Source organism: Oryx dammah, unplaced genomic scaffold, assembly GCF_014754425.2.
Source record: "Oryx dammah isolate SB20612 unplaced genomic scaffold, SCBI_Odam_1.1 HiC_scaffold_21, whole genome shotgun sequence".
Lineage (NCBI taxonomy): Eukaryota > Metazoa > Chordata > Mammalia > Artiodactyla > Bovidae > Oryx > Oryx dammah.
The window spans coordinates 54442983-54470362 of record NW_024070205.1 but is presented as its reverse complement, the minus strand read 5'-3'; the positions used below and the strand labels follow the sequence as shown (position 1 = coordinate 54470362).

General features: G+C 44.5%; 1 protein-coding gene across 1 annotated transcript; it reads right to left on the bottom strand.

Moving 5' to 3' along the window:
• On the bottom strand, nt 1-26977 carry HHIPL2 (HHIP like 2). The gene is made up of 9 exons (XM_040263076.1): nt 26305-26977; nt 21509-22161; nt 20512-20655; nt 17902-18233; nt 15579-15705; nt 10468-10613; nt 4594-4675; nt 1560-1642; nt 1-908 (listed from the first exon to the last, which is right to left on the bottom strand). Exons 1-9 carry the CDS (start codon nt 26623-26625, stop codon nt 493-495), a joined length of 2304 nt encoding a protein of 767 aa, XP_040119010.1. The 5' UTR covers nt 26626-26977; the 3' UTR covers nt 1-492.
• Between the last annotated feature and the right edge of the window lie 403 nt (nt 26978-27380).

Sequence of the window (27380 nt, the reverse complement as noted above, 5' to 3'; positions counted from 1 at the left end):
TAGGCACAATGGAATCACCTTTATTATGCTATTTGCCAGAGCAAAACAGTAGTCACCGGAGGTACAGAATAGGACCTGCCCTTATTCAGACCCTGAGCTTCAATGAGGGCAAAGGAGATGACCACTTTAGAAGGGGTTCCCCTTGGAAACTTGCCACTACAGGCCTCCTCTCAGAGCTGGGAGGAAGCACGGGAGAGACATGGTTCTTAAGGCAAATTGGTGAGGCACATCAGATTTCTTAACGCCAGCAAACATCAAGGAGCTCAAAGGATATATGTCCATTTGAGCCAGTGTTGACATATCACTGTTGCCCACAGGCACTTACAAAGCAAAATGGAAACACGCAGTGGGATTTAAAGCAGGCTTACAGACTAGTGCACATGATTATCGAGGTGCCCCAAACAGGTGGGGATTGGTCCCCCCACAGAAGCAGACAAGGAGCATCCGTTCCGCTGGCAAGACTTGGGGAGCGGACAACCCGGCCACCCCAACTCAGGCTCTCTCTGCTGGCTCCCACCTCCACCCCCGGCTTCCTGCACGTCTAAGGTCACGTTCAGCACCGGCAGCTTCCACGTGGTGAGGTGGTTCTGGTCCCCTGAGCAGCCACCTTGACCAAAGAGGCGGAGGGAGACTTCTGCCAGCTTGTCTCTGCTGTGCGGCCTGCCTGGCTATGCCACCAGGGCGTTTGGGGATCCCTTTCTTCTTCCCCTGGGGGCCTGGGGACCGCACCCTGGCTCTCTTCTTTGCACCAGGCCCTGGAGATGTCTTCCGGCTGCTTGTGGGAGAAGCTGGCTTCTTGAAGGAATCTTTCTGAGATGAGGCCCGGTTTGGACTGGAAGCTAAAGTTGCAGTGGACAGTTTTCTAGCAGCTTTCTCAGACTGCTCCTTTAGCAAGTCCAAGACCATCTCTGGAAATGAGCATTAATTTAGGAGAAATATTAGTCCTGGAAAGCAGCTGTAAGGAAAGTGCCACCCAAGAATCCTATGCCCACTTGAGGGTTCTTGAATATAAATTCTTTTGAAATTAATATGCTTAATTCCCCAGCCTTGATCTAAATAGATGACTTTTGTAATGTATACCTGTAGAATAGTGCCCTTAAGACAGCACCTCTCTTCCAAAAGTCTTTCCTGACTCCCCACCCTACCCCAAGGAAGAGGTCCTCACTCTCGGGGCCCTCTGAGACCCCTGGACATCCTTCTAGCCAGAATCTTAGTGTTCTTTTATTTCTTCACTTGTCTGTACTACCTGCCCCCCTCTCCTTTGGTTCTAAACTCCTACAGGTCAAGTTGCTGGTGTATCTACCCCAGGGATTAGCACAAGGACTGCTGTAAAGTACTAAATGAAAGAATGAATACATGAGTGATTGAATGAAGGCATGAAGGGCAGCACGTGCTGCCCCTGCTGCGCAACCAAGACATGCAGACTGAGCCACAGGCTCTAGTCCTCACCCAGAGGATAAGCCTTAGGTGAGAAAACAGGACCTGCCATCCCGGGATGGCAGCTATTTGCACGGGGCACTATAGCCAAGGCCTGAGCCTAGAGACAAACATGGACTCACTGGCGAGTGGCCTGAACTGGACCCGCTTACTCTTGGTTTTCACCGGCACTGGTTTGTACTTGCACTTGCCTGGAGGTGCTCTCCTGAAAACAGATGGAAAAGTGAGGACACAAGACTCTGAAGATGGAACCAGGAAATAGGTGGAGAGGTGCAAGAACGGAGATCAGCCTTCCCTCCCCACAGGGGTGGGACAGATGAAGCAGGGAATCTTCAATGAGCTCGGGTGGAGAGGAGGAAGGACATAGACATCACAGGGACACTGCAGGCCTTCGGGGGACAGAGGGGAGGGGGTTGGGGTGTGGCAACAGAGAGCAGGCTTCAAGTCCTAGGGGCCACAGGCAAGCCTTGCTGAGTTTCAACTCTCTCAACTATAACGTAGGAAAAATAATAGCACCATCCTCACAGGGAGATGGGGAGTATTAAGAACTGTGTACTTGGCACACCAGAAGTGATGAATGGATAACTTGTCGTTATTGTTATTTGGGGAGGTTGATTTGGTTTTGGGGGGTTTTTTTGGCCACACTGCGTCGCATATGTAACTTCCCTGATCAGGGGGTCAGGGGATTGAACTCATGCCCCTTGCAGTAGAAACACGGAGTCTTAACTACTGGACCACCAGGGAAGTCCTAAATTGTTTTTTAAACGAGATTTTGAAAAACACCCGGAGCAGTGGTCAGCACATACAAACGCTCTGTGTGTAGTGATGGCAGTGATGGTGATGAGGAGGAGATGACGCTCTGCCTCTGCTCTGACGGCAGTGGCGATTCCCTTTAAGGAAAATCTCTTCAGATACTCATGGCGCAGCCCCTTAAGTAATGCCAGCCCCTCTGCCTCCTAGTATTTTGATTCTTAAACTGCTGTCCCCCGAGCGCATCTTCTGAAATAAAAAGGGCTTTGCAGACTAGGAGTATTTCCAGCTAGTTGGTGGCAAAGCCAAGATTCATACCCAGCATTCAGCATTCATACCCAGCTGGGATGGGTGCGTTTAGTGCAAAGATGGGCTGAAGAATTAAACAGAGCAGAATCAGGATCCATGGCTACCGAAGTTGTTGGGTTTTTTTTAAAGTCTCAACAATTCAAGTCCTCATTATAACTGAACTGAATGGGCGGTGCTGAAAAGAGTTTGATCCAGAAAGAAGGATGTGTTCCCATCCTCTGGCCCCTCTAACTAGCTCTACCTTGGGAAAGCAATTGAAGGCAGTAAGGCTCTGTTACCCTAATCTGCAGATTGAGAGTGTCACCCTGCCTCTCTAAGATTCTGTCAGCATTGAATATCAGCCTGCATGCATAGCACCCAGCACAGTGCCTGGGACACAGAAATGCCTGGATAAATGTCAATGTCTTCTAGGGGGAACAGCCTTTACAGTTGCCTTATGACTGACCTCTTGCTGCCAGAAGTGAGCTAAATTATCCCCTAACCTAGTCAGGAAACTTTCAGAGGAAAGAAGAAGGGATTCACACACTTGTTGTGTGAAAGATGTTGATAGAAAGAGCAGAAAACTCCCCACACAGTCTCTGTCAGTCACAAGAAGTACTTTAAAGACCCTGGGTTTGCCCCAACCGCAGATCACAGGAGATCTGCATGGAGGAGACCCAGCAGTGGAGACAGCTCAGTCCCTAATTCACCCTGGCAACCCTTCCCCCATCAGGAGAGCCCCCAGGCATGATCTCTAGGACAAAGCCCCTTCCAGGAACTTCTGAGAACACCTAATGGGAGCCCTATTGCCAAGAGGAACTGAGCTAGGCTGGGCTTCTGAGCCCTCACCAGTAGCTGGACTGAGCTGCCAAATGTCCTCTGAATAACTGCCCCAGACATGGTAACGTAAGCCTCAGGGGAAGTCCTCCTTGGCAGGTCTACCTTCAGGCTGATTTGTGGGGAGACTTTCTTCCTTTGGGTAAGAATCCTGAGACATTAATAAATCCAGTGCACTGCCCAGAGCTCTCAGGATGGATACCCCGCATCACTCTCCCAGGGACAGATATGGACACACACTCAAAAACCTCACAAATGGGAAGCGGTAGTTTGGCTTTTGCCAGATGAGTTGAAGGCTGGTTAGTACCTGAGAGAGGTGGGCAGAGAAGCAGGGTTACACATAGAGTTCACCAAGTAAATAAACGCTGTCCCTGAATTCTGGAAGCATTCAGGTGGAGACACAGAGAATCCTGACAGCTGAAGATACAGCTGCTTCTGGGACTCTCCTGGGACTGGTCCAAGACTGTGCAGATGCCAAAACCCAGTGATGCTCAAGTCCTCTATATAAAATGATAGAGTATTTGCATGGAACCTACACATCCTCCTGTATACTTTAAATCATCTCTAGATTACTCATGATACCTAAGAATGCAAATGCTATGCAAATAGTTGTAAATATAATTGCAAATATTACATAAATTGTTGCCGAGGCATGGCAAATTCAACTTTTGCTTTTTGTAACTTTCCAGAAGTTTTCAAAATATTTTTGGTCCACAGCTGGTTGAATCCACAGACATGGGACCCACGTTTATGGAGGGCCAACTGTATTTGCCAAAGACCAAGCCATGGAAGGGCAGCAATATTTACTCAGATGGTCAGACTTGTACACCACTGTCAGATGATCCCAGACAGAAGTTTCCAGAAGCATATTTTTTAAAAAACAAACAAACAAGGGACTTCCTTGGCAATTCTGTGGTTAAGGTTCCACGCTTCCACTGTGCAAGTTTAATCCCTGGTCAGGAAACTAAGATCCAGTATGCAGCGCAGTGTGGCCAAAACAAACAAACAAACAAACAAGACAGGAGCCACAGGTCTACACCTAGTCATCCTATAGAGGCTCAAGATCTTCATTTTCAACCACAAAGAGATCATTTCCCAAATATTCCATAACTGTCCTACACTTTCGTCAATCCAATCTGCTTTGAATCTAAAGCAAAGATCTGCTTCGTTGATCACTTCTATTGATAGTAATTCTTGGGGAGTGAGGACTGTCTTTCTGATCCGCCATGGAGATAAGGACTAACTCAAATCACCTGAGAAGAAAAGGAACCCAAATCTCACCTTGATGGGTCAACAAATTTGTAAATGGATCCATGTGGTGCGTAGGCACTGGGGTAAGAGGTGGCCAAGAAGTAGAGCTCCCCTGAGAAAACAGGAACAGACCATCAGGACAGGACACAAGGCCAGGCCCAGACAGCCAAACGCACAGAATATCATCACCAGGGGGTTGTGGCCCTGAAATACACGAGCCCCAGGAAGGGGTCCCCAGAATCCCACCTGGGGCGAGGCGTCAAGGGCTGTGAGCTCCCCAAGGAGAAAGTCCATCTCAGCACCCAGACCACCTCAGAGTGTCACCCAGCAGAGGCAGGTTTCTGCTGGGCGTGCTAAGGTGCTTCAATCATGTCTGACTCTTTGTGACCCTATGGACTGTAGCCCATCAGGCTCTTCTGTCCATGGGATTCTCCAGGCAAGAATACTCGAGGGGGTTACCATTTCCTCCTCCAGTGGATCTTCCCGACCCAGGGATAAAACCTGCATCTCGTACATCTCCTGCATTGGCAGGCAAGGTCTTTACTACTAGCGCCATGTGGGAAGCCCATACATTCCATAAACCAAAGGCTTCTCATCTCATTTATTATCACTTTGCTTTCAGAAACTTCACCCCAATGAGTCTCCATCTCCCTCCCCAGCTCTTCAGTACTGATAAAGATTCTCTGTGAAACCCAGAGACAGGCAAGCTACAGGCTGAAGACCACTTATTATTGAGTTGGTCAAAGTCCATTCAGGCTTTCCATAACATCTTACAGAAAAATCCAAACAATCATTTTGGCCAGCGTTGTTCAATCACTAAGTCGTGTCAGACTTTGCAACTCCATAGACTGCAGCACAGCAGGCTTCCCTGTCCTTCACCATCTCCCAGAGTTTGCTCAAACTTGTGTCCATTGAGTCGATGATGCTATCCAACCATCTCATCCTCTGCTGCCCCTGTCTTCTTTTGGCTTCAATCTTCCCAGCATCAGGGTCTTTTCCAATGAGTCGGCTCTTTGCATCACGTGGCCAAAATATTGGAGCTTCAGCATCAGTCCTTCCAGTGAATATTCAGGGTTGATTTCCTTTAGGATTGATTGGTTTGATCTCCTTGCAGTCCAACAGACTATATGTTACCCCTTCTTTAGGGCTTCCCTGATAACTCAGTTGGAAAAGAATCTGCCTGCAATGCAGGAGACCCCCGTTCCATTCCTGGGTCAGGAAGATCCACTGGAGAAGGGATAGGCTACCCATTCAAGTATTCTTGGACTTCCCTTGTGGCTCAGCTGGTAAAGAATCCACCCACAATCGGGAGGGCTGGGTTCGATCCCTGGGTTGTGAAGATCCCCTGGAGAAGGGAAAGGCTACCCAATCCAGCATTCTGGTCTGCAGAATTCCATGGACCGCATAGTCCATGGGGTTGCAAAGAATCGGACACAACTGAGCGACTTTCACTCACCCCTTCTTTAGTGCATTAGTCCCCGTTGCCTGCCCCCCACTTCACTCTGTCCTCCAGCTCTACCTTCTTCAGTCCTGGCTTCCTTATTTCCCATGATCTTCCCTTCACTCCTCAGTCCCTCAACTTGGTCTTCTCGACACCCCGAAGAAATCACCTCCACCCACTGTTCCCTTCGTCTCTTTCACAAGGGCCCCTGTGTCCTCCCATTTTCTCCTGTTTGAACTCCAAAAAACACCATTCCCTTCTCAGAGTAGGTACCTCATTCCACCTCGTATCACGGTTTCCTATGAGAGACAGTGAAGGGTTTATGAGCCCAACTTCAGCTAGATAAATCTGAGTCTGAATTCTGATAACACTCGTTACCATCTGTATTGTCCTGGGCAACTTCTCCACCTGGGTAACCCTCATGTTATTTATTCTTTGTAAAAGAGAGATAAGAATACCTCCCCTGATTATTAGGTATTGAGTGAGAAAGTGTTCAATCATCAGCAGTTCCTCTTACTTCCTTATGTCTCCGTTCACTGTGATAGCTTTTTGAGCTTGGCACAATCTCTGTCCTACCACCCTGGATTTAATACTTTTGCTATTATGTGCTTCATGCAAGCCCTCTCGATGTATGGAAGGAAACATCTTACCAAGGTACAAACTGGAAAAGCCTAGAGCTTTAAACGGCTCTGGGCTATTTAAACAATCTTCTTCCTTGAATTTGTGGTGAACAGTGACTAATATTTGTTTGAGCCCAAGTGTGAGGCTAATGTTCTTTGCAGAGCCCTGCACAAAATGTAACAGCTGCCTAATAGACTGGTTTTGTGGACTGACCCTATAATCTTCCCCTTGTAAGGAGCAGTGAGGGTGGGGGTCTGAAGAGTTAGGACAAACCTTAGCCTAGAGCCAGTTGGCCCCTCTGATTAGAAACCATCACCTCATCCGAGGTGATGCTGACATGAGATAAATGAGTTGTCTACCAACATGTACACAGGTCACCCTTGGGCACAGGTCCCTGTAAACCATGCAATTTCTGGTCTAAAAGAATTGGAAACCCTGTGTTGCTGCGTATTCCCTTCACATGACTATAGTTTATGTAAAGTGTATATCCTAAACATGCCATAGACTTCCCATCGTATTTTTAGAAGACAATGCTAGACGTGAATTTTATCTACAGGGTCTAACTGACATTTCTAAAGCATTGTTGTTGTTTAGTCGTTAAGTCGTGTCTGACTCTTTTGTGACCCCATGAACTGTCATCTGCCAGGCTCCTCCATCCGTGGGATTTTCCAAGCAAGAATAGTGGAATGAGTTGCCATTTCCTCCTCCAAGGGGGCTCTTTCCCTTCCAGGAATTGAACCCATGTTTTCTGCATTGGCAGGCCGATTCTGTACCTCTGAGCCACCTGGGAAGCCCCTTTAGAATTATATTTTAGGGTAAGAACAACAAACCAAAAAACTGTAGCAGGCTATATAAAGCAAAACATATGCAATATGAATTTATTGCAATCATTATGACCTCAGCCATCCCTCTCAGGAATGTGCTTCAGTGACTGACATTCAGAAACCCAACCCATCAGAACCCAGCCATACAGCCCCACGCCCACAATTCACTCCATCTACTCACTCGTTTATTTGTCCCAGCTGTCGGCTAGAAGAGTCAGGAAATAACCGTAGCAACAGTGAAGGCAGAGCTCTGGTGCAACTAAAATGGGGCTTATCACACTCGGTTCTAAATATGTCAATAATGGGGAAGACTATGACACACGCAGAAAATCTGAATCACTGTGCAAAAACAAAAGCATGCGACTCTGAAGGAAATAACTTGCCTCGGGAACAGCCACCCTGGTTTTAGGGCTGCCCTTGGGCAAAGTCTGGCTTGGGAACACCTTGGCAAGTCCACTCCATCAAATTCAGCCAAGGGCACTTTTGTTTGCCAGATGTACTGAGTGGCGTTCAAAACCTGCCTTGTTTTCTCCTGCGAGAAGTCTTCGGGCTAAACAAACCAAGCCACCAAAACCTGGCTTTTCTGTGGCCTCCTGAAAAGGAACAAGCCACAGAACGTGGCAGCCCAGGGACCCCAGGCAGGCTGCCCCCAGGGGTCTCCAGGCTCTGGGGGCTCCAGCCTCCTTGGGGCACCAGCAGGGGAGAGGCCCCACCATGGCCTGTGGCTGACATTCATTTACATCATCCACTTTCCACTGAACATGCCAGCCTGTGGTTTCTCCCCTTTTTCGTATGTTTGGACTTCCAATTTGGAACTTACAAAAACTTTTCTCTATTAAGAATCCTTAAATTTTCCAAAATATCATCTGCTTCTATAAAATATTCATCTCAAACTATCTATTCACCAGCTATTTGAGGACTTCTCTGGCAGTCCAGTGGTTAAGACTCCTCACTTCCAATGCAGGGGGTGCAGCTTTGATCCCTGGCCAGAGAACTAAAAATCCCATATGCCATATGGCATGGACAAAAATAAAATTTTAAATTAATAATAATGATAATAATAAACATAAGCTAGCTGAGAGGAAGGGTGCAGCTGCTGAGTGGCTTTCTTTATGTCCCACTCAAGTGAAGCTTTTGTACAGCCACCCTTGGGTCAGAGTAGAAAGAAACCAAACATTGAAGAAACCATCAAGGCTCTGGTTAACACTTGTAGAGAGTTCTGTGTCTGGAAGGGATCCCTAAGAGATCATTTTGTTCTCTTCCGTGCCTCAGAGCATGGCTAGATGCAATTTCAAATACCGGAAGGATCACAGGCCTTGTCACCACTTATGTAAACAAAATAAACCTTTAACTTTCAAAATGACACATAACTTATATAAAGCTCAAATTAAAACTTCATTTTCTGAGTTCACAATTTGAGGATATTTATTATTTTCGCTGTTTGTTTTGTATGAGGATTTTTTGTTTCCTTTTGTTTTGTTTTTAGCTTTTTATTTGATATTGGTGTTGAGCCAATTAATAGTATTGATAGTTTCAAGTGAACAGCAAGGGACTCAGCCATGTATATACATGCATGTATTCTCCCCTAAGCTCCCTCCCATCCAGGCTGCCACACTGAGCAGGGTTCTCTGTGCTAAACAGTAGGTCCTTGTTGGTTATCCATTTTATTTTATATTTTTTAAAATGGGAATATAATTGCTTTACAATGTTGTGTTAGTTTCTGCTGTACAGCAATGTGAATCAGCTATGAAAGTGAAAATGTTGGTCGTCTCGTCATGTCCGACTGTTTGCAACCCCATAGACTGTAGCCCACCAGGCTCCTCTGTCCATGGAATTCTCCAAGCAAGAGTACGTTGCCATTTCCTTCTCCAGGACAGCTTCTTGATCCAGGAGTCGAACTCGGATCTCCCACATTGCAGGTAGATTCTTTAATGTCTGAGCCACCAGGGAAGCTGTGAATCAGCTATAAGTGTGTATATATATATATATATATATATATATATATATCCCTGCCCTCTTGAATCTTCCTCCTACCCCCACCATCCCACCCATATAGGTCAACACAAAGTGATATTGATTAAAGCTAAATCCCTGTCTCTTTCCCTTCGCCTCTCTCTCTCTCACATGTGCACAAATGCCTTGCTCTGCTGAGGCCCTTAACATACGCCTAATGGCTCTAGTGTGTGGCCTCCTACCTAGCTGTCTACCCTTGTCCCAGCTCTCTCAAGAAAGAAATTCTCCCTTGTTCATTCACAGAAGTTGCCTAACAAACTCTGGGCAGGACCAGGAAGAGCCCAGGCCAACCAGTGGCTGATCATCAGAGGTACTTTCTCCCAGGCAACAGCAGCAGGATCAATACCCACTGTTGGCTCTGTCCACGTTTGTATAATCACAGATCAGAACAGAATTAGGGAGGAAGCGCACACGCACCTCCTTCACAAAGGACTGGACAGACTACCTTGGTCTATCTGCACAGTGAGCTGTACAGCCAACCAAGAAGGGGTAAGTTGGCATAGTCAGCCTGTTTCCTCACTGGTGAAATAAACAAAATAATTACATTATGAGGGTGTCATGATTACTAAATAAGATTTTAAAATGTGAAGTACCTAGAACAGTATCCAGTTCATTATAAAAGGTGGCTGATAGTGAAAATAGAAGAAGTGGTAGTTTCTATTTAAATAATAAGAGTAATAATAACAACAGCAATGATAATTATTATATAAATGTTTGGGGCTTCCCAGGTGGCTCATGGTAAAGAATCCACCTGCCAAGGAGGAGACGCAAGTTTGACCTCTGGGTCAGGAAGAAACCCTGGAGAAGGAAATGGTGACCCACTCCTGTATTCTTGCCTGAGAGGTCTCATGGACAGAGGAGGCTGGTGAGCTACAGTCCATGGGGTTGCAAAACAATCGAACATGACTTAGCGACCAAACCTCAAGATAAATGTTCAGTTCACAATGCCTGTGATTACCTAAGATCCAGTGACCAGAAATACAATACACGGTTAACATTTGTTACCTGCTTCATCTTCAGCAAAGGAGATGATAAACTTGCTGTGTGTGCTGATCAGCCCTGGGAAGGCACAGGACTCCGTGCTGCCCAGGCAAATGTCCTGTTTCTTCCATTTCTTGGTTTTTCTATCTTCCTGCAAAGCCATAAGTCGACTAGATGAAAAGCAAAACCTTATATTTTAGGAATCCATATCTCTACCCGGCAGGATATTTTTTTTCTTCCTACAATCTGGGAATCCTGGCATAGTAGGACTGAGTCTCCCATAGGAGATCAATAACTAACCTCCCTTAGGAATCAGAAAAGCTGCTTTAGAGATATTCCTGACACCATCTTGCCCTAGATGAGGAAGTTCATTTGCTATTATAAGAGGAGTTTGGTGTCCTGTGAAGGTTGTACCACCACAAAAGACTAATTTTTATTAGCTGGCTAATTGCTCATCATCTCTAAGCCTCAGTTTTCTCATCTATAAAATGATGGATAGTAAGAGAATTTACCGTAGGCAAGAATTGTTAAGGTTAAATAAGATAATATATGTAAATATTCATATATTACCAATGTGCTTAGCATATAGTAAGGACTCAAAACAAATAGCTATTATTATTATTATGTCTGTAGAGTAGCAGATGTTACTTTGTATTCCACTGTCCATGTATCTGAACTAAAAGAAGGTTTTTAGAAGAAAAGGGAGAGAAAATTGGGTAAGCAGGGGTATAAGCTGAAAAGTTTTACAGAAACAGAGATGCTCAACCCACGGTAATTCTAGTGCATATGATTCAATTAAAAATCACTACATATCTGTTATGTGTGGGGGTGAAATGGTGGGTAGAGGTTATGGGAAAAACATAAAGAACAATTAAATCCCAAAGATCTGACAAATTCCTTGACAGGCAGACTACAAAGACTCATTCAGAAAGAAATAAGCTGAGTAGCCTGTGTCTGGAGATGGAAATGGCAACCCACTGCAATATCCTTGCCTGGGAAATCCCATGGACAGAGGAGCCTGGCAGGCTATACAGTTCATTGGTCAAAAAGAGTCAGACACGACTTAGCGTCTAAACAACAACAAGCCTATATCTATTTAAAAAACTGAATTTGTATTTAAAAGTCTCCACAAGGAACACTTCAGAGGACTTCTGGTTTCCGGTCCAGCATGTAAGAAGCTTGGAAGTTGGTACACCACCCTAAAATAAGCAAAAGACTGAAAAATTAACAACTATTCCTAGATTCATAAAAGAAACGAGGTCACAGGGAAAACCACTGCCCCCAACATTGGTGAGACAAGCAGGCAGATACAGAGAATCACAACTTACAGAAAACCACAAGCACAAACCTTCACAGGTATCAGTTCTGGGGCTGGAAAACCTAAACTGTAATTGACAAATTGCTAGACGTTCCATATGGGCAAAGCATGAGTTAGACAGAGGTGGTGAGCCATCCAGAGTCCCTACACTTTTGTGAGTTTTACCTCCAGGAGCTTGACCAGTTTCCCAAAATAAATATCAGGAAAAATTTGCTTGTGCTTCCAGCAGAAGGAGGGGGAAAGGAATCATTTTGAAATACATCAGCGCTTTCTGTTTCTGCTAACAAATGTCTGTCCTCAGGAGAAACTAACCAGAGACTAACCTTCCAGGATTTTATCAGAACCTCACAGACCTGGGGAAAGGAAGTACCTAACTCTATCCAACTCTAGCTGTCCTGTCCCACCTAAATGTGTACGGAGGCAGGAGGGCTTCTGAGAAACACTGATGAAGTTCACAGTCCAGAGGCACAGGCTCACTAAAAAACTCAGACCTAATCATAAGACTAGAACACTTTCTCTCCCCCACACATCACTACCACTTTGCTAAAGACCAATTTACAGCAGTTTCTCTTACCCAGTGCATCATATCTGGCAATCAGGAAAAAAATTACAAGAAAAAAAAACATACTTTGAAGAGACAGAACAAGCATCACAACCAGATTTGGATGTGGCATGGGATGTTGGAATTATTAGATTCAGAATTTAAAACAACTATGATTCGTATGCTAAGGGCTCTAAGGATAAAGCAGACAGCATGCAAGAACAATGTAAGCAGAGATAAGGAAACTCTAAGGAAGAATCAAAAAGAAATGCTAGAGATCAAAAACACCATAATTTAAATAAAAAACGCTTTGACAGGCTTATTAGTAGACTGAACATGGCTGAAGAAAGAATCTGAGTTTGAGAATATCTCAATAGAAACCTCCAAACTGGAAAGCAAAGAGAAAAAAGACTGACCCCAAAAAAGAACAAAATATCCATGAAAAGTGAAACAACTACTAAAGTTGTAACATAAGCATAACAGGAATATCAAAAGGAAAAGAGAGAGAAGAGCAGAAGAAATATTGGAAACAACAATGACTCAGAATTTCCCAGAATTACTGTTAGATATCAAACCACAAATCTGGGAAGCTCAGAGAATACAAAACAGGATAAATTCTTTAAAAATTACTTATAGGCATATCTTATTCAAACTATGGAAAATCAGGCATAAAGAAAAAGAAAATCTGAAAAGAAGCTGGGGATAGAGGAGCGGCACTTTCAATGTAGAGGAACAAAGATAAGTTACATCAAACTTCTCTTCAGAAACCATGCAAGCAAGAAGAATGCAGAGTGAAATATTTAAAGTGTTTGGAGAAAAAAGTCACCAACCTATACCTGGTGAAATTATATTTCAAAAACGAAGGACAAATAAAGACTTTCTCAGACAAACAAAAATTGAGGGAATTTGTTGCCAGTGCATCTATCTGCCAGTGCAAGAAATGTTAAACGAAGTTCTTTTCAGAGCAGAAAAATAATATCAGTCAGAAACTCAAATCTATACAAAGAAAGGAAGAGTATCAAAGAAGGAATAGGTGAAGGTAAAAATAAAACCTTTTTTTTAATTCTTCACTGGTCTAACAGATAGAAGTTAGTTCAATATACTAATAGCAACAATGTATTTAATTATGTATGATTACATATACAGTAAAATAATAGTATTATTAAATTATAAAATGTTAATAATTATTATATATCACTGTTATAATTATTATATATGCTTATATATAAGTGAAATGAATGATAACAATTAGGGACAAAAGGGAGGAAGTAGGATTATCTTATTGTTGCAAAACACAGACTACCCAGGAAGTTTTGTAATGTTGTTTGAAAGTGAACTTAGCTTAGTTGTAAATGTATATGGCAAACTCTAAGCAACTTCTTAAAAAAGATTTCAAAAAATAGTATGATCAATATGCTAACAAAGGAGAGAAAATGGAATCAAATAAAATGTTCAATTAAATCTGCAAAAGGCAGAAAAAGAGTAGAAGAAAAAACAGGAACAAAGAACGATATCAAAAAATAGAAGAGTAGTGAGTATGGTAGATATTTCAACTATAGCAATAATATCTTTGAATGTCAATGGTCTAAATGTACCAATTAAAAGACAGAGATTGTCAGAATGGATCAAAGAACAGGGCCCAACTACCATTAAAATGGTCATCCACCATTAAACATCAGATCTAGATGGTTTCACTTGGAAGGAAGAAACACATTTTACACAAATTAGTCCAGATAATTAAAGAAAAGGAAACACACTTTAACTCATTTTATAAAGCTCACGTTAACCTGAGGCCAAAATCTGACAAAGGTATTATAAGAAAGGAAAACTATAGCTCATCTGTTTCTTTATGAACACAGATGCAAACATTCCAAACACATTAGCAAGTTGCATTCAACAATATATTAAAACAAAAACAATATATTAATCAAATACAACATGACCAAGTGATATTTTTATCCCAGGAATGCAAGATTGTTTCAGTGATTTAAAAAAAAAAAAATCCATCAGTGCAATTCACCATATTAACAAACTAAAAATGAAAAAGCCTCATGATTCTCTCACTAGATGCAAAGATGCATATGACAAAATGCAACATCGTACCTAATACAAACTCTCAGCATACTAGGAACTGAAGGAAATGTCCTCAATCTGATAAAGGGCATACACAAAACACAGCTGACAACATCAATCTTATTGGTAAAAAATCTAACGCTTTCCCCCACTTTTATCCAACATTGTACTAAAGGTTAAAATGAAGCAACAAATCAATAAAAGAATAATAAAAGGCTTCCACTTCAGGAAAAAAAGTATCCATATTCATAGTGAAATTATCTTCTACATAGAAAATCCAATAGAATAAACAAAAAAAAAATCACTAGAACTAATAAGAAATTAGTTACATGTTATAAATTAATATATGTTATATATATGCTGAATATATATTATACTTGCTTTATATATATACACATATATAGCAACATTCAACATAGCATCAAACACTATGAAATACTTAGATGTCCAAGACCTTTACACGGAAAACTACAAAGCTTTGCAGCAGTTTTATTCACAATCTCCTCAAACTGGGGACAGCCAAAACATCCATCAACAGGAAAATAAATGAATAAACTCTGGCATATTCATGCAATTGAATGTTACAAAGCAATAAAAGAGACAAACCACTGATACATGCAAAAGCATTGACAAATTTCACAGAGGTTACTCAATGAAAAAAGCGTCTGTGATGAGAGTGGTTGATGTGGCTGATGTGGGGGTGGTGGGGAGAAAGTGATGGTGTATTGACAGGCAATAGGCAAGAAGGAACCTTCTACAGTGATAGAAATGGTCTTTATCTTGATACGATTGTCTTAATACAAGTGTGTACATTTGTAAAACTATGCAGCCACACTGTTAAGACATTGAATGTTGTGATGTGCAATTTATACTCCGATTAAAATGGGAGAATGGCATTGAAACATGTATGATATCATATGTGAAACGAATCACCAGTCCAAGCTTGATGCATGATACAGGATGCTCGGGGCTGGTGCACTGGGATGACCCAGAGGGATGGTATGGGGAGGGAGGTGGTGGTGGGGGTCAGGATGGGGAACACATGTACACCCGTGGTGGATTCATGTTGATGTATGGCAAAACCAATACAATATTGTAAAGTAAAAAAAAACAAATAAATAAACAGATGTGGACGTTAAAAAAATAATAATGAAATAAAACAAACTGTTGAAAAAGAGAGAGGGGACATCAATCCTTCCTTACCCACTCATGAAGTCCCCAAAGATGTAGAGACCATTGAGATTCGGTGATTCACATCCACGGTAGACGTAGCCTCCAGTGACTGACTTGCCCACTGCATGGCCATAAGCATAGATTGGAAGAATATCGTCTGTCCAGGAAGAGGAAAAAGAGTGTCATAGCTAAACCCGGGAGCTTCAAGGAGGAAGAAGGCAGTTTTTAAAACCAATTGCCTTACTGAGTGGAGAATGTTTCATCTCTTGGTCTTTGGGAGGACAGAAAGCCAAGTAAATCATGTTTATCTTCTCAACAGACCAGTCATGATATTCGTGAGCTTCCTATTTGATTGGCCTCTGAAAGCACAGAGGAAGCCTAACGTTCCCCTGTCTGTGGGGCAGTGACCTGGAAATGCACACCCTTAAATTTTTCCCCCAGGTCAATATGGCAGATACTCAGGTTTAGGATTTGGAATATTGTAAGGACCGATGACTGCTTTGAGACTTTCTCAGAACAGACCATCCCTTGTTCTCTGCCTGCATTTTGTCTATAGAAAAACTTTAGCCAAAGAATAAATTTAATCAGAGGAATGAAAAAATACAGAAGCAAGGAAAATAGTCAAACAGAACAAAATATTAGTTATTTAGTCATTAAACTAAATCAAGGACCTTTAGTTGCTCCTCAGAGTCTATAGATATATACTGAGCCATATCCTTTGAGCAGTATTATAATGAAACTCCCACCAGACGGAAGAAGTTAACTACATGATGGCCAGACTATAGCCATAACATAAACCGCTCCATCTCCCACAGTTCCAAGAACTGGCCTCAAGGAAATGGAAACGAAGCATTCCTGGAACTAAAGATTAACTATACTTAAAACAATCAAGATAACTCTGATCAGACCACCCTGCATGACCAATTTCAAGAAAACTGTCAGAGATGGCTGTCCTGTCCTACATAGCTCTCTCCCTCCACCTAGATGCCCCTGAAACTCCCATTTAAAATTCTTTCCCTGATTAGCAAGGGGAAATTGGTTCTTTGGGACACAAGTCTGCCTTCTCCCCAGGATTGCCAGCTTCCTCAGGAAAGCTATCTTTCCTTGCCCTCAACACTTGTCTCTCAGTATTGGATTCCTAAGTAACAAGCAACCGAACCCAAGTTCAGCAACAGAAGGACGCAAAGACCAAGCAATGGTGATAAAGTCAGAAAATTAGAATTTTAAGCCAGATGGAGTTTCTAACGCACACCTTGATGACTGATGTTTACGGACTGTATATGGGATGTCATTTCAGTGGCAGTTTCAAATAAATAAAAACACACAGCCACTTATTTTCCTTTGAGGATGGTTCAAAATTATATGCCTGAAAATCCTGTGAGTAACTTATTTGGAATATAGATTCCTAGGTCAATCCCACCACGCCCCCAATCCACTCAGGATTCAATTCATTAGTTAGTGAGAAGAACTGAGAGGGTAACAGGCAGGAAGGCTAGGGGTCTCCAAACAGTGGAAATAGCTTGCAAGTGTCAGACATTTTTATCTCTCAAAAGCAGCAGGAGGAAACAAACTATCGATATTTTTTCCTTATCTATACAAATTTAAAAGGAGGTTTCTCTTAAATTCTGTGTTGCCATAGTGACACCTGGTTCCACCTGAAGTTAACCAATGCCTTTTTCTTATGGAAATGTTTATCTTAAGCTATGCTAATGTACTATACATTTACCCAAACTCTGTCTTCAAGTCGGTTCCGCCTTTTGGCTCAGAACCTACTTGATAAACCAGTATGTTATACTCAGATATTGTTCCTCTAATCTATGTGAATGAAACTATTTATATGGTGATCTGCCCTTCTTCAAGATTCAAGTTAATCATTTTATGGCCCAAGATGAATCATTTGGTGCCAAGATTATCCCAAAATGCATCTTATGGGTGAGGGGCCTGGTGCCATTCTGAGTTTTAAGACATTCCTTTCTTTCATCAACAGACTGCTGGTGACTATAAAACATCCAGCTGAAGACTAGCAGGGGGTACTCTTTCTGCCCCCTTCTGATGCCTGTGTCAGAAGCTTTCTCTTTCTCCTTTATACTTTAATAAAACTTTATTACACAAAAGCTCTGAGCGATCAACCCTCGTCTCTGGCCCCGGATTGAATTCTTCTCCTCTGGGGGCCAAGAATCCCGGTGTCGTGATTCAACAGCAACCTTTCAGAACCACTAAGAAGCATGATTCCACAGGACACAAACAAAGGCACTGTAAGGGCCTGCAGCGCAAGACACCTCAGGTTTTATTCTCCCACCTCCACCCGCAATTCATTCAGTTCACCCAAGAAATAAGAGGGCTTCTCACTTACCCAAAGAGGCATTTTGACAGAGCTTTTTGTCGTAACATTCAAACCCCTCCTTTGCCCTCCAGCCGTAGTTTCCACCTTTAACAATGATGTCAACTTCTTCAAACCGGTTCTGTCCCACGTCCCCACAGAACATCCGACCTCGGCCCTGACGCGTGACGGGGTCCCCTCGGTCCACGGCACAGCGCCACATGTTTCTGATCCCGTAGGCGTAGATGGCGGGATGGGCCCCTGGCTCAGAAACAAATGGATTGTCCACGGGTACTCGGTACCGCTTGCCGCCTGAGCTGGCCCCATTCACATCGATCCTTAACACTTTCCCCAGCAGGGAACTTCTGAAAGGAAGAAGGCCAGAAAGAGAAACAGGAGAAATATGAAGATGTGAGATTGCTGGGTCACATGCTAGTTCTACTTAAAATTCTTTGAAGAGTCTCCATAATGTTTGCCATAGCTGCTGCTCTGTATATTTTGTATTCCCACCAACAGTATGCTGCTGCTGCTGCTAAGTCGCCTCAGTCGTGTCCGACTCTGTGCAACCCCAGAGACAGCAGCCCACCAGGCTTCCCCGTCCCTGGGATTCTCCAGGCAAGAACACTGGAGTGGGTTGCCGTTTCCTTCAATGCATGAAAGTGAAAAGTGAAAGTGAAGTCGCTCAGTCGTGTCCGACTCTTCGAAACACCATGGACTGCAGCCTACCAGGCTCCTCCGCCCATGGGATTTTCCAGGCAAGAATACTGGAGTGGGGTGCCATCGCCTTCTCTGCACCAACAGTATACAGAGGTTCAAATTTCTCCGCATCCTGCCAACACTTGTCCTTTGCTTTTTATAATAGTCATTCTAACAGGTCTGAGGTGATATCTCACTGAGGTTTTGACTTGCATTTTCCTGATGATTAATGACACCGAGCACCTTTTCGTGTACCTGTTGGCTATCTGTATGCAAGAGCAGTAAGTACCACAGACCCACTCTATATTTTCCCCACAATTAACAATACTGTACTGCACACTTAAACTTTTTAAGAGAGTGAATCTCAAGTTATGTATTCTAAATAATATAAAACATCTCAGAACTAGAGGAGATGGCCCAAGATAGTCTACTAGGAGTGGATCTCAACTGACAACCAAGAATCACATGGGGAGATAATATAAACACACATAGACACACACACACACACGTGTGTGTGTGTATATATATATATATATAGTTAAGACTTTCCAATTTTTGACTCAAAGAGAACTACTAGGCAAAAGTTTGATGCAGCCTTGGTCCACGTGACACTGAGCAAGTTGCAGCTTCAATTTTTCTATTTTTACAGTGGGGTGGCTTCTCTCAGGTTTGGTTGAATACTTTGAATTTTTTAAAGGAACTGGTTCTATTCTTCCTCATGTAACAATGTGGGCAGTAGAAAGAACAGAGGCTTTTGATGACTGTGGTCTTTGAGTCTCCGTTTCCTGCTTCATAAAGCAGGGGAGAGTAACACCACCTTGCAGTGTGGCTGTGATGCAAGGGTTAAATGGGTTAGTGTGCAAATATCATGTCATGCAGTTTCTGACATACAATCAGCACTCAACAAATGCAAGCTCTTTATTATTATCAACCCTGATATTTTTATTATTAGGGATAACAAGAGCCACAGGCTTGCTGGGTACAAAGGCAGAAGAGTCACGTGACCTTCCTCTAGATGGCACAGCCTCGCCAGATTGTCTGAGTTTGAATTCTGGTTCTGCCACTTACTTTCTGTGTGACCTTGGATAGACTACTTCACTCCTCTCTGCCTCTATTATCTTGTCTGTAAAATGGCTATCATAATACCTATACTTCACAGGATCCATTCATTCCAAATGTATTTATGGCATGACACCATTGCTAGGCACTATTCTAGGGGCTGGGAATACATCAACCAAGAAGAGAGACTGAAATTTTTGCCTCTATGGCTGTCAGAATTATGGGCTCAAATAAACATAAGGTATTTAGAATAGCATTGGACACACAGTAAGCAACAAATATACATTGCTGTTGCTTCTGTTAGCCTCATTAACTAACTACTCATGTACCTTCATGTGAGACACAGTGCCTGGAACACAGTAGTCAATAATATTGTTGAGCTGAATTGAACTAAATGGTCAGATCATGGAATAGTAAATAATGTCCTGCTCATATATATTAAAAATCTTGAATTCATCTTTATATGGCCCTCTGAGAGTCATGTTGAACGTCCATAATATTAATTATAAAAATACATTATGCCTGAAAAGTATAGGACAGAATTTCTCTGGCGGTCCAATGGTTAGGAATCCACCTTCCAATGCAGGGGGCATAGGTTTGATCCCTGGTCAGGGAACTAAGATCCCACATTTCACGGGGCAACTAGGCCCACATGCCACAACTAGGGAGAGTGGCAGTAAACAATCCCACATGAGACCCGAGGTTGCCAAATAAATAACTATTCCAAGTAAATATTAAGAAAAATAAAACAAGAAAGGAAAACCAAATGTTCTTCCCATTGTGTCAACAGAGGAGACTACATCTTGCAGTAAATGAGTTGGGTTTGACCCTCTGCAGATTCCATCTCAGCAAAAACATTACACCAGGACAAGCCTGCATCCAGCTTACTTGTTCTGAGCATTTCCAAATTTGCCGAAGGGATCCCCAGCCTGTCCTCCATCCCCAGTGAATATGTACATATACCCATCTAGGCCAAAAAGAAGTTGTCCACCATTATGATTTGAGGCTGGTTCTTCTATCTCCAAAATGACCCTGAAATGAAAAAGAAACCACACTTTGATGAAAGCTGATACAGCATCCTCTTGAGACACCAGAAATGACTGGTCCAAGCCAGCCAAGGACCACGAAACAGGTAGCTCGGCAGCTCTGGGACACCCCTTGCTTCCTAGTGTGACTCTGTCATGGATCTTTTTATTTTTTCACATCCTGACTTCACGAGGTGTAGACACAGCGGGGTAACCATCACCCTTTTCTGGTGCTCAGCCTTACTCTCTTCTCTACAAGACCTCCCAGCCCCATCCTTTCGACAGTCTAGCAGAGGTTAGTCTATCACTTCTTCATGCTCTTTTCAATCTCTAAACCTGTCTGTATGGGAAAAGTGAGATAAGGCGGAATAAAGTAGGAAAAAAGGGTGGAGGGTGGAGCAAAAGAGCACGAGCTTGGGGTCAGTTGGAGTTGGGCCCTTCATCTGACCAGGCTTAATTACCTTGTGTCAAGCTTTCCAGAAAGGATGGGAATTCCCATGTTCAAGATAAAAGGCCTGAGATCTAATGGTCACACAATAATCAGAAGCTACTGTTATATTTAATGTGGATATTATCTAAAATCATTTCTCAAACCCATAAGGAATCTGGCCTTTGCTTACCCTCTATAAAATCAAGCAAGCACGGTTCTAGGTAACTGTAAAGATAGGTGGTTATAGTCATGAAGACCGTCCACTCAAGATTCTAGCTTGGGTTACCCCACTAATCAGCAATAACTTTTGTCCTCATTATAAACTAGCAGATCTAAACCCAGGAAAGTTCCTCTATTTCATCTCAGAGGACCAACTGGCAATATTTTGGAACACAGCACACAGTTGCAGACTCTCATGCATATGCCTCACCTCTCTGATTTGGGATCGGCTTTGTTGGGATCAGCCCGAGAAACCTTCATCTCACTAATCCGGATCTTCTCTACCCTCTTCTTGCCCAGGCATGAATAATAAATGTAGAACTTGCGGTTGCGGCGGAATCGGGGATGAAAAGCCAACCCCAAAAAGCCTCTCTCGTCCCCAATCCAGGGAGTGGTCAGCACGAGGCTCTTGAGGTCCAGAAAGGGTTGTTCCAGGCGACTCCCATCAGGCAGATAGACCCACACCACCCCCACCTGCTCGGCCACGAAGAAGCGGTGGGTGCCGTCCCCAGCGTGGGCCATGCAGACTGGGTTCCTCAGCCGGTTGGCCACCTCGGCCAAGCAGAGCTGCAGGCAGCCCCGACGGTCCTCGGCCACCGCCCCCAGGTTGCGGTTGAGATGGTTGCTCCTCAGGATGTTGGGGAAGCAGTAGTCCTTGTCGGGAAGGTTGAGGAGGTGGCAGAAGCGCGCACCATCCTTTCCAGGGGATTCCTGGAGGCGGCGGTCATTGGTCAGCAGGGCGATGGCGGAGTGGCAGTTCGAGTGGAATGCAGAACAGTAGTCAGAGCAGAGGCCAGGAAGGTTCCGGAGGGGCGTGCGCGTGTTCTCAGCGTCGTAGAGGTGGGCTGCGTAGGGGGAGCACTCCTGGAAAAGAAGAGTGACCTCAGCCCCCAAGAGTGACCTCAGCCCCCAGGCAGACTGGCCATGGTAGGGCTGGAACCAATTTTTCTCTTTTCAAGGATTTGACTTTTTTTTTTTTTTTTAAGAGTTTTAAAACCTTGACTTCACTTTGGTTTTATTACAGAAATATTTCCCTCTTGATGGAATATACTTATTTTAATTTTTTAAAGTCATAACTGTGTGGATGTTCTAATCAACTTTATGTTTTGAGCAAAAAGAGGGAAAACAGTTCTGGGGAAGAACCAGGATTCTGGAGCTTCTGTTACTAACTACTGAAAAGAAAGCTCTTCTTTGGGACCCACATTTCCTACCCAGTTAATGCTCTTGGAAAGTAGAAAGGGGAAAAAAAAATTCTCTCATATTTACTGTTATTATAACTTTGCTCTTGACATATAGAGTTTTGTTAAATGATAAAAATTTTTTTTAATAAAAAGAGGTAGTACCAAATGTCTCATCTTTTCCCCTTTTTTTTATTATAAGTGCTGTAAGATTTCATTATGCACATCTGAAGCAGTGTGGCAGAAGTTTTACATTTGCTGAATCTCAGTATCGGATCTGTGTGAGTTGCTCAGTTGTGTCTGACTCTGTGACCCCATGAAACAGCTAGGCTCCTCTGTCCATGGAATTCTCCAGGCGAGAACACTGGAGTGGGTTGCCATTCCCTTCTCCAGGGGATCTTCCCAATGCTGGGATCGAAGCTGGGTCTCTCTCATTTCACATACTGCAGGAAGATTCTTTACCATCTGAGCCACCAGAATCTGTCATGTTATTTAATTTTTCTGTGCTTTTCCATTTTTTTTTTTTTTTCTTTTGCCACATTGTACAGATGTGCAGTGTGTGGGACCCTAGTTCCCCAACCAGGGATGGAACCTGTACCCCCTGCAGTGGAAGCACAAAGTCCTAACCACTGCCAGGGAAGTTCTATTCAAAATATTTTATAAATTTAAAAATAAAATTATCAAAATGAACATGCAATGTATCATTCCCAGAGATTAGGCATGTAGTGATTTCTTCTCTTCAATGAAAGGCAGAGGCAACTGCAATCAAGAAAGGCCCGTTTTTGTTCGTTTTGTTTTGTTAATTATTGGCCTCGCTGGGTCTTCGTTGCTGCATGGGCTTTGCTCTAGTTGCAGTGAATAGGGGCTACTCTCTAGTCGTGGTTCATGGACTTCTCACTGCAATGGTTTCTCTCTCTCATCACGGGCTCTAAGGTGTGTGGGCTCAGTAGCTGTGGCACATGGGCTTAGTTGCCCTACTGCACGTGGAATCTTCCTGGACCGAGGATTGAACTCATGTCCCCTGCATTGGCAGGCAGATTCTTAGCCACTGGACCACCAGGGAAGCCCAGAAAGGCCAATTTAAAGGGGGTGGTTGGGGCCGTGGAGTAGGGCAGGGTCCACTCTGGAAGCTGCTTCTGATCACAGACGCCTCCCTGGCACCTGCCGGCCCAGGGCTGTCTCATTCACATCTGTTCTCTCATCACCTAAGAGAGGGATCAGCAGCATTTCTCAGATGTGTTGAGTTCCCCATTTTTTCTTATTTCAACCCTGACTGCAGATTTGCAGAGCAGCAGACTCTTATCGGGAAGAACAGAAGAAAGAGCCCAGGGATTCACAGCATCTCTCCCAGAGCTGTTTCCATTTAGGAGACTTGTCAGAGCTGCTGACAAGAAGCCAGATGAACTGCTCTGAGTCCCACCTGACTGACCTGTCCACTCCTGGGGAATGGAAAGAAGAAGTGAGATGGAAGACAAAAATAAGGATGAAATACCCAGGAACAGAGGAGGCTGTGGACAAGTAACCACCTGCATGGCACACTCTTAGGCATCATTTAGAATCTGCACAGTTGCCTCTACTCAATCAGCTCAGGAACTATCACTTCTGTCTTAGAAAACAAAGGTCCAGAACAATCTCTCCTAGGTGCCAGACACTGTCCTCTGCACTGGGGCTGCTAACAGTGAGTGAGATGCCCAAAGGTGCTGTCCTTCTGGAGCTTATGCTTGCCCTAGGTCAGGGAACCAGTGAGTGGATTGGCCAGGGCTGTTGTGACTCGACTTTGGCATGGTATGACCGAAAGGGCACGAGACTTGGAGCCTGAGCCTGTGGATTTGCCATGGCACTCTTTGACCTTGGAGAGTGAAAGTGAAAGTCACTCAGTCACGTCCAACTCTGCAAGCCCACGGACAATAGTCCATGGAGTATCTCCAGGCCAGAATATTGGAGTGGGTAGCCGTTCCCTTCTCCAGGGGTTCCTCAAAACCCAGGGATCAAACTGGGGTCTCCTGCATTGCAGGTGGATTCTTTACCAGCTGAGCTACCAAACCTCCTAATTCTGGGACTTCCCTGGTGGTCCAGTGGCTGAGACTCCTCATTCCCAGTGTAGGGAGCCTGGGTTCAATCCCTGGTCATGGAACTAGATCCCACATGCTGCAACTAAATACATAAATGTTATTAAAAAAAAAAAGTCATGCGTAAAATGGGGGTCCTGGTAGCTGCCTGCAGAATCATTGCTGGGAACATAGTCCATATTTGGGGAAGAAAGAGGGAGAAGAAATTTAAGTTGTGAATTTTAATAAATATTAATAGATGCTTGTAGGTCATTCTTTTTGTTTTCCATTTTTAAATTCTTTCTTTTTATTTCTGGCAGTGCTGAGTCTTCCTTGCTGCCCGGGCTTTTCTCTAGTTGCCGAGAGCAGGGCCACTCTCTAGTTGTGGTGTGCAGCCTTCTCACGGCTGTGGGCGTCTCTTCTTGCAGAGCACAGGCTCTAGGGTGCGAGGGCTCAGCAGTTTCCACCCTCCGGCTCTAGAGGACAGGCTCAATAGTTGTGGTGCAGGGACTGCTCTGCGGCATGGGGGATCTTCCCAGATCAGGGACTGCATTAGCAGGCAGATTCGTTACCACTGAGCCACCAGGGTATTCCGTTTTTAATTTTGTTGAAGCATAGTTGATTTACAATGTTGTGTTAATTTCTGCTCTATGGCAAAGTGATTCAGTTATGCATACGTATATTCTTTTTCATATTCTTTTCCTTTATGGACATGTGTAGGTTATTCTTATTCCTCAAATCCCTAAAACAGGAGAGCTGCTGAATTTGGCTTTCTGAAACCTCATGCAATAAAGGGAAGGGGGAGGGAGGAGACATTTTTATCTGGGGACTTCATCCAGAAATGGAGTCTCAGTGTTGCTCCTAAGAGCTGGGCTTCTGCCCAGATGGTTATCCCAGAGTTAATTCTCCAGGAAACAGCTGAAGGGTGGAGCCTGAGGTGAGAGAGGACAGCCCAGGGCGATGCCTCCCAGGTGGCTGGCTTCTGTTCCATTCACTTCACAGGGAGGTGGGGTGGCCAGCTGGCTCTGGGATCACAGCGGGGGAGCCAAGTAATTGCACTGACATGCCTGGGGGCTGGGGTGGCGGGGGGTGTTCCAATCTGCCAGGATTTGCTGTCTCATCCCCAACCCATCAGTAGAGTGCTTCTCTTCACGACAGCTTCTTTCATCTGCCCTCCAACTAGACTCTCCCTGGCACCCCTGAACCCCTCTTCCCACAAAGTCAGTGTCCTCAGCCAGCATCTGACATGGGTTCAGGCTGAGCCCTACAGAGGTGATGTCTGCCAGGGATGTGGGTTTTGGCCACTAGAGAGCCAGGAGAAGCAGAACCTCTGAGTAATTGCCACTGAGCAGCTTGACGCTCTCCCAGGCCAGGTTTGGAAAGCTGGGGAAAGCCCCCCTCATCACACCAGAGAGCCCCTGGTGCAAATGACGCAGCCGAGGACTGCATTCCAACAGATGCCACCACTCCGTCCACACGCTCTGTGAGCACCCACGGGAGCTCGCAGTGTTCAGTGCCTTTCAGGGAGGTCCCAGACCGCAGCTGTCCCGAGCTCCGTGATTAATACACCAGAGCCCAAACTCCACCTCAGTGTGCCAGTCCAGAGCCCAGAGCCCCAGGTGAAGGCAGCCACAGGTGAGTCTCTCGCAAGGGCTGGGCGCCCAAAGAGCCCTCCCCCCAAGACCCTCACCAGCCATCCCAACATCCTATCAGCTGGGGCTGGAAGGCAGCCTCCAAAGCTGGCTCCCTCACCTTGCCTCAGGGCTCCTGCTCAGGCCTACCTGGCAGAGGATGTCTTTAATGTAACCGCCGCACAGCTCGTGGCCCTTCAGGTCGAAGTAGTCCATGATGTCCCAGTACCGGGCAGCAATGCGGTGGTCCTTACGCTGGTCACAGCAGCCGAAGGACTCATAGTCAGAGCAGAACTCGAGATGCTGGAGGGGCTGGAAGGGGGGCCGGTAATCCAGGCACTGGGGGTGTCCGTGCAGCAGCCCCACCTGGCCCAATAAGACTATGAGGCTGAGACAGAAAATTCGAGGAGAGGTGAGGAGCCGGGGGGTCCACAGACTCCAACCACCTCTGGGAATGAACCTTCTGAGCATCTTGCCGTAGGGACACTCTGGCTACTACTGCGTGCTCAGGCTGGCTTCCTGCTCCGGGCTGGTTCCCTCACTCCCACTCCTGCTGTGTTTTTCTTCCTTCCTTCTCTTCTCTCCTCTGAAGGTTCATTGAGGTGGTTTCTGAAACATGTCCCTTCTGGGAGCTGGACCGCTGTCTCCTGTGAAAGCAGTGAGCAGCGTCCAGGGCCTTCCAGTCCCCTAAACAGGAAACTGGTAGAGCCTGCTGGGAGTGTAGTTATCCGGGTACCAGCAGAAAGGTACAGTGATGTCCACAGCAGATGAACTGAGTTTATTAAAACTGCAAAGAATTCCTATGGGAAATTCCCACTTTGTTTACAGCCCTGTTCCCAAGCTGAGCAGTCAGGATCTCCAAGGAGAACAGCACACAGTACATGGTCCTGGACGGCACACTGGAAAGCGGTGTTCCAGTGTGCCTTTTGTGCCAACAGCAACACGGGGAACTCGGGTGTGGATCTGGGAAGACCAAGGTGGGGTGGGGCAGGCAGCGGGGCCCTGCAGTTCCTGAGATCCAGAAAGGTGTGTATTCTGAGGGGTAGGAAGACAGGACATTTTACAAATCAAGAGGAGATGGTGAGTCATAGCTATCATGGTGATCATTTTGGAATGTAGAGAAATATTGAATCATTATGTTATGTAAAAGGAACTAACATATGTTGTATGTAAATCAATATACTTCAAAAACAAACTCACAGAAAAAGAGATCAGATTTATGGTTA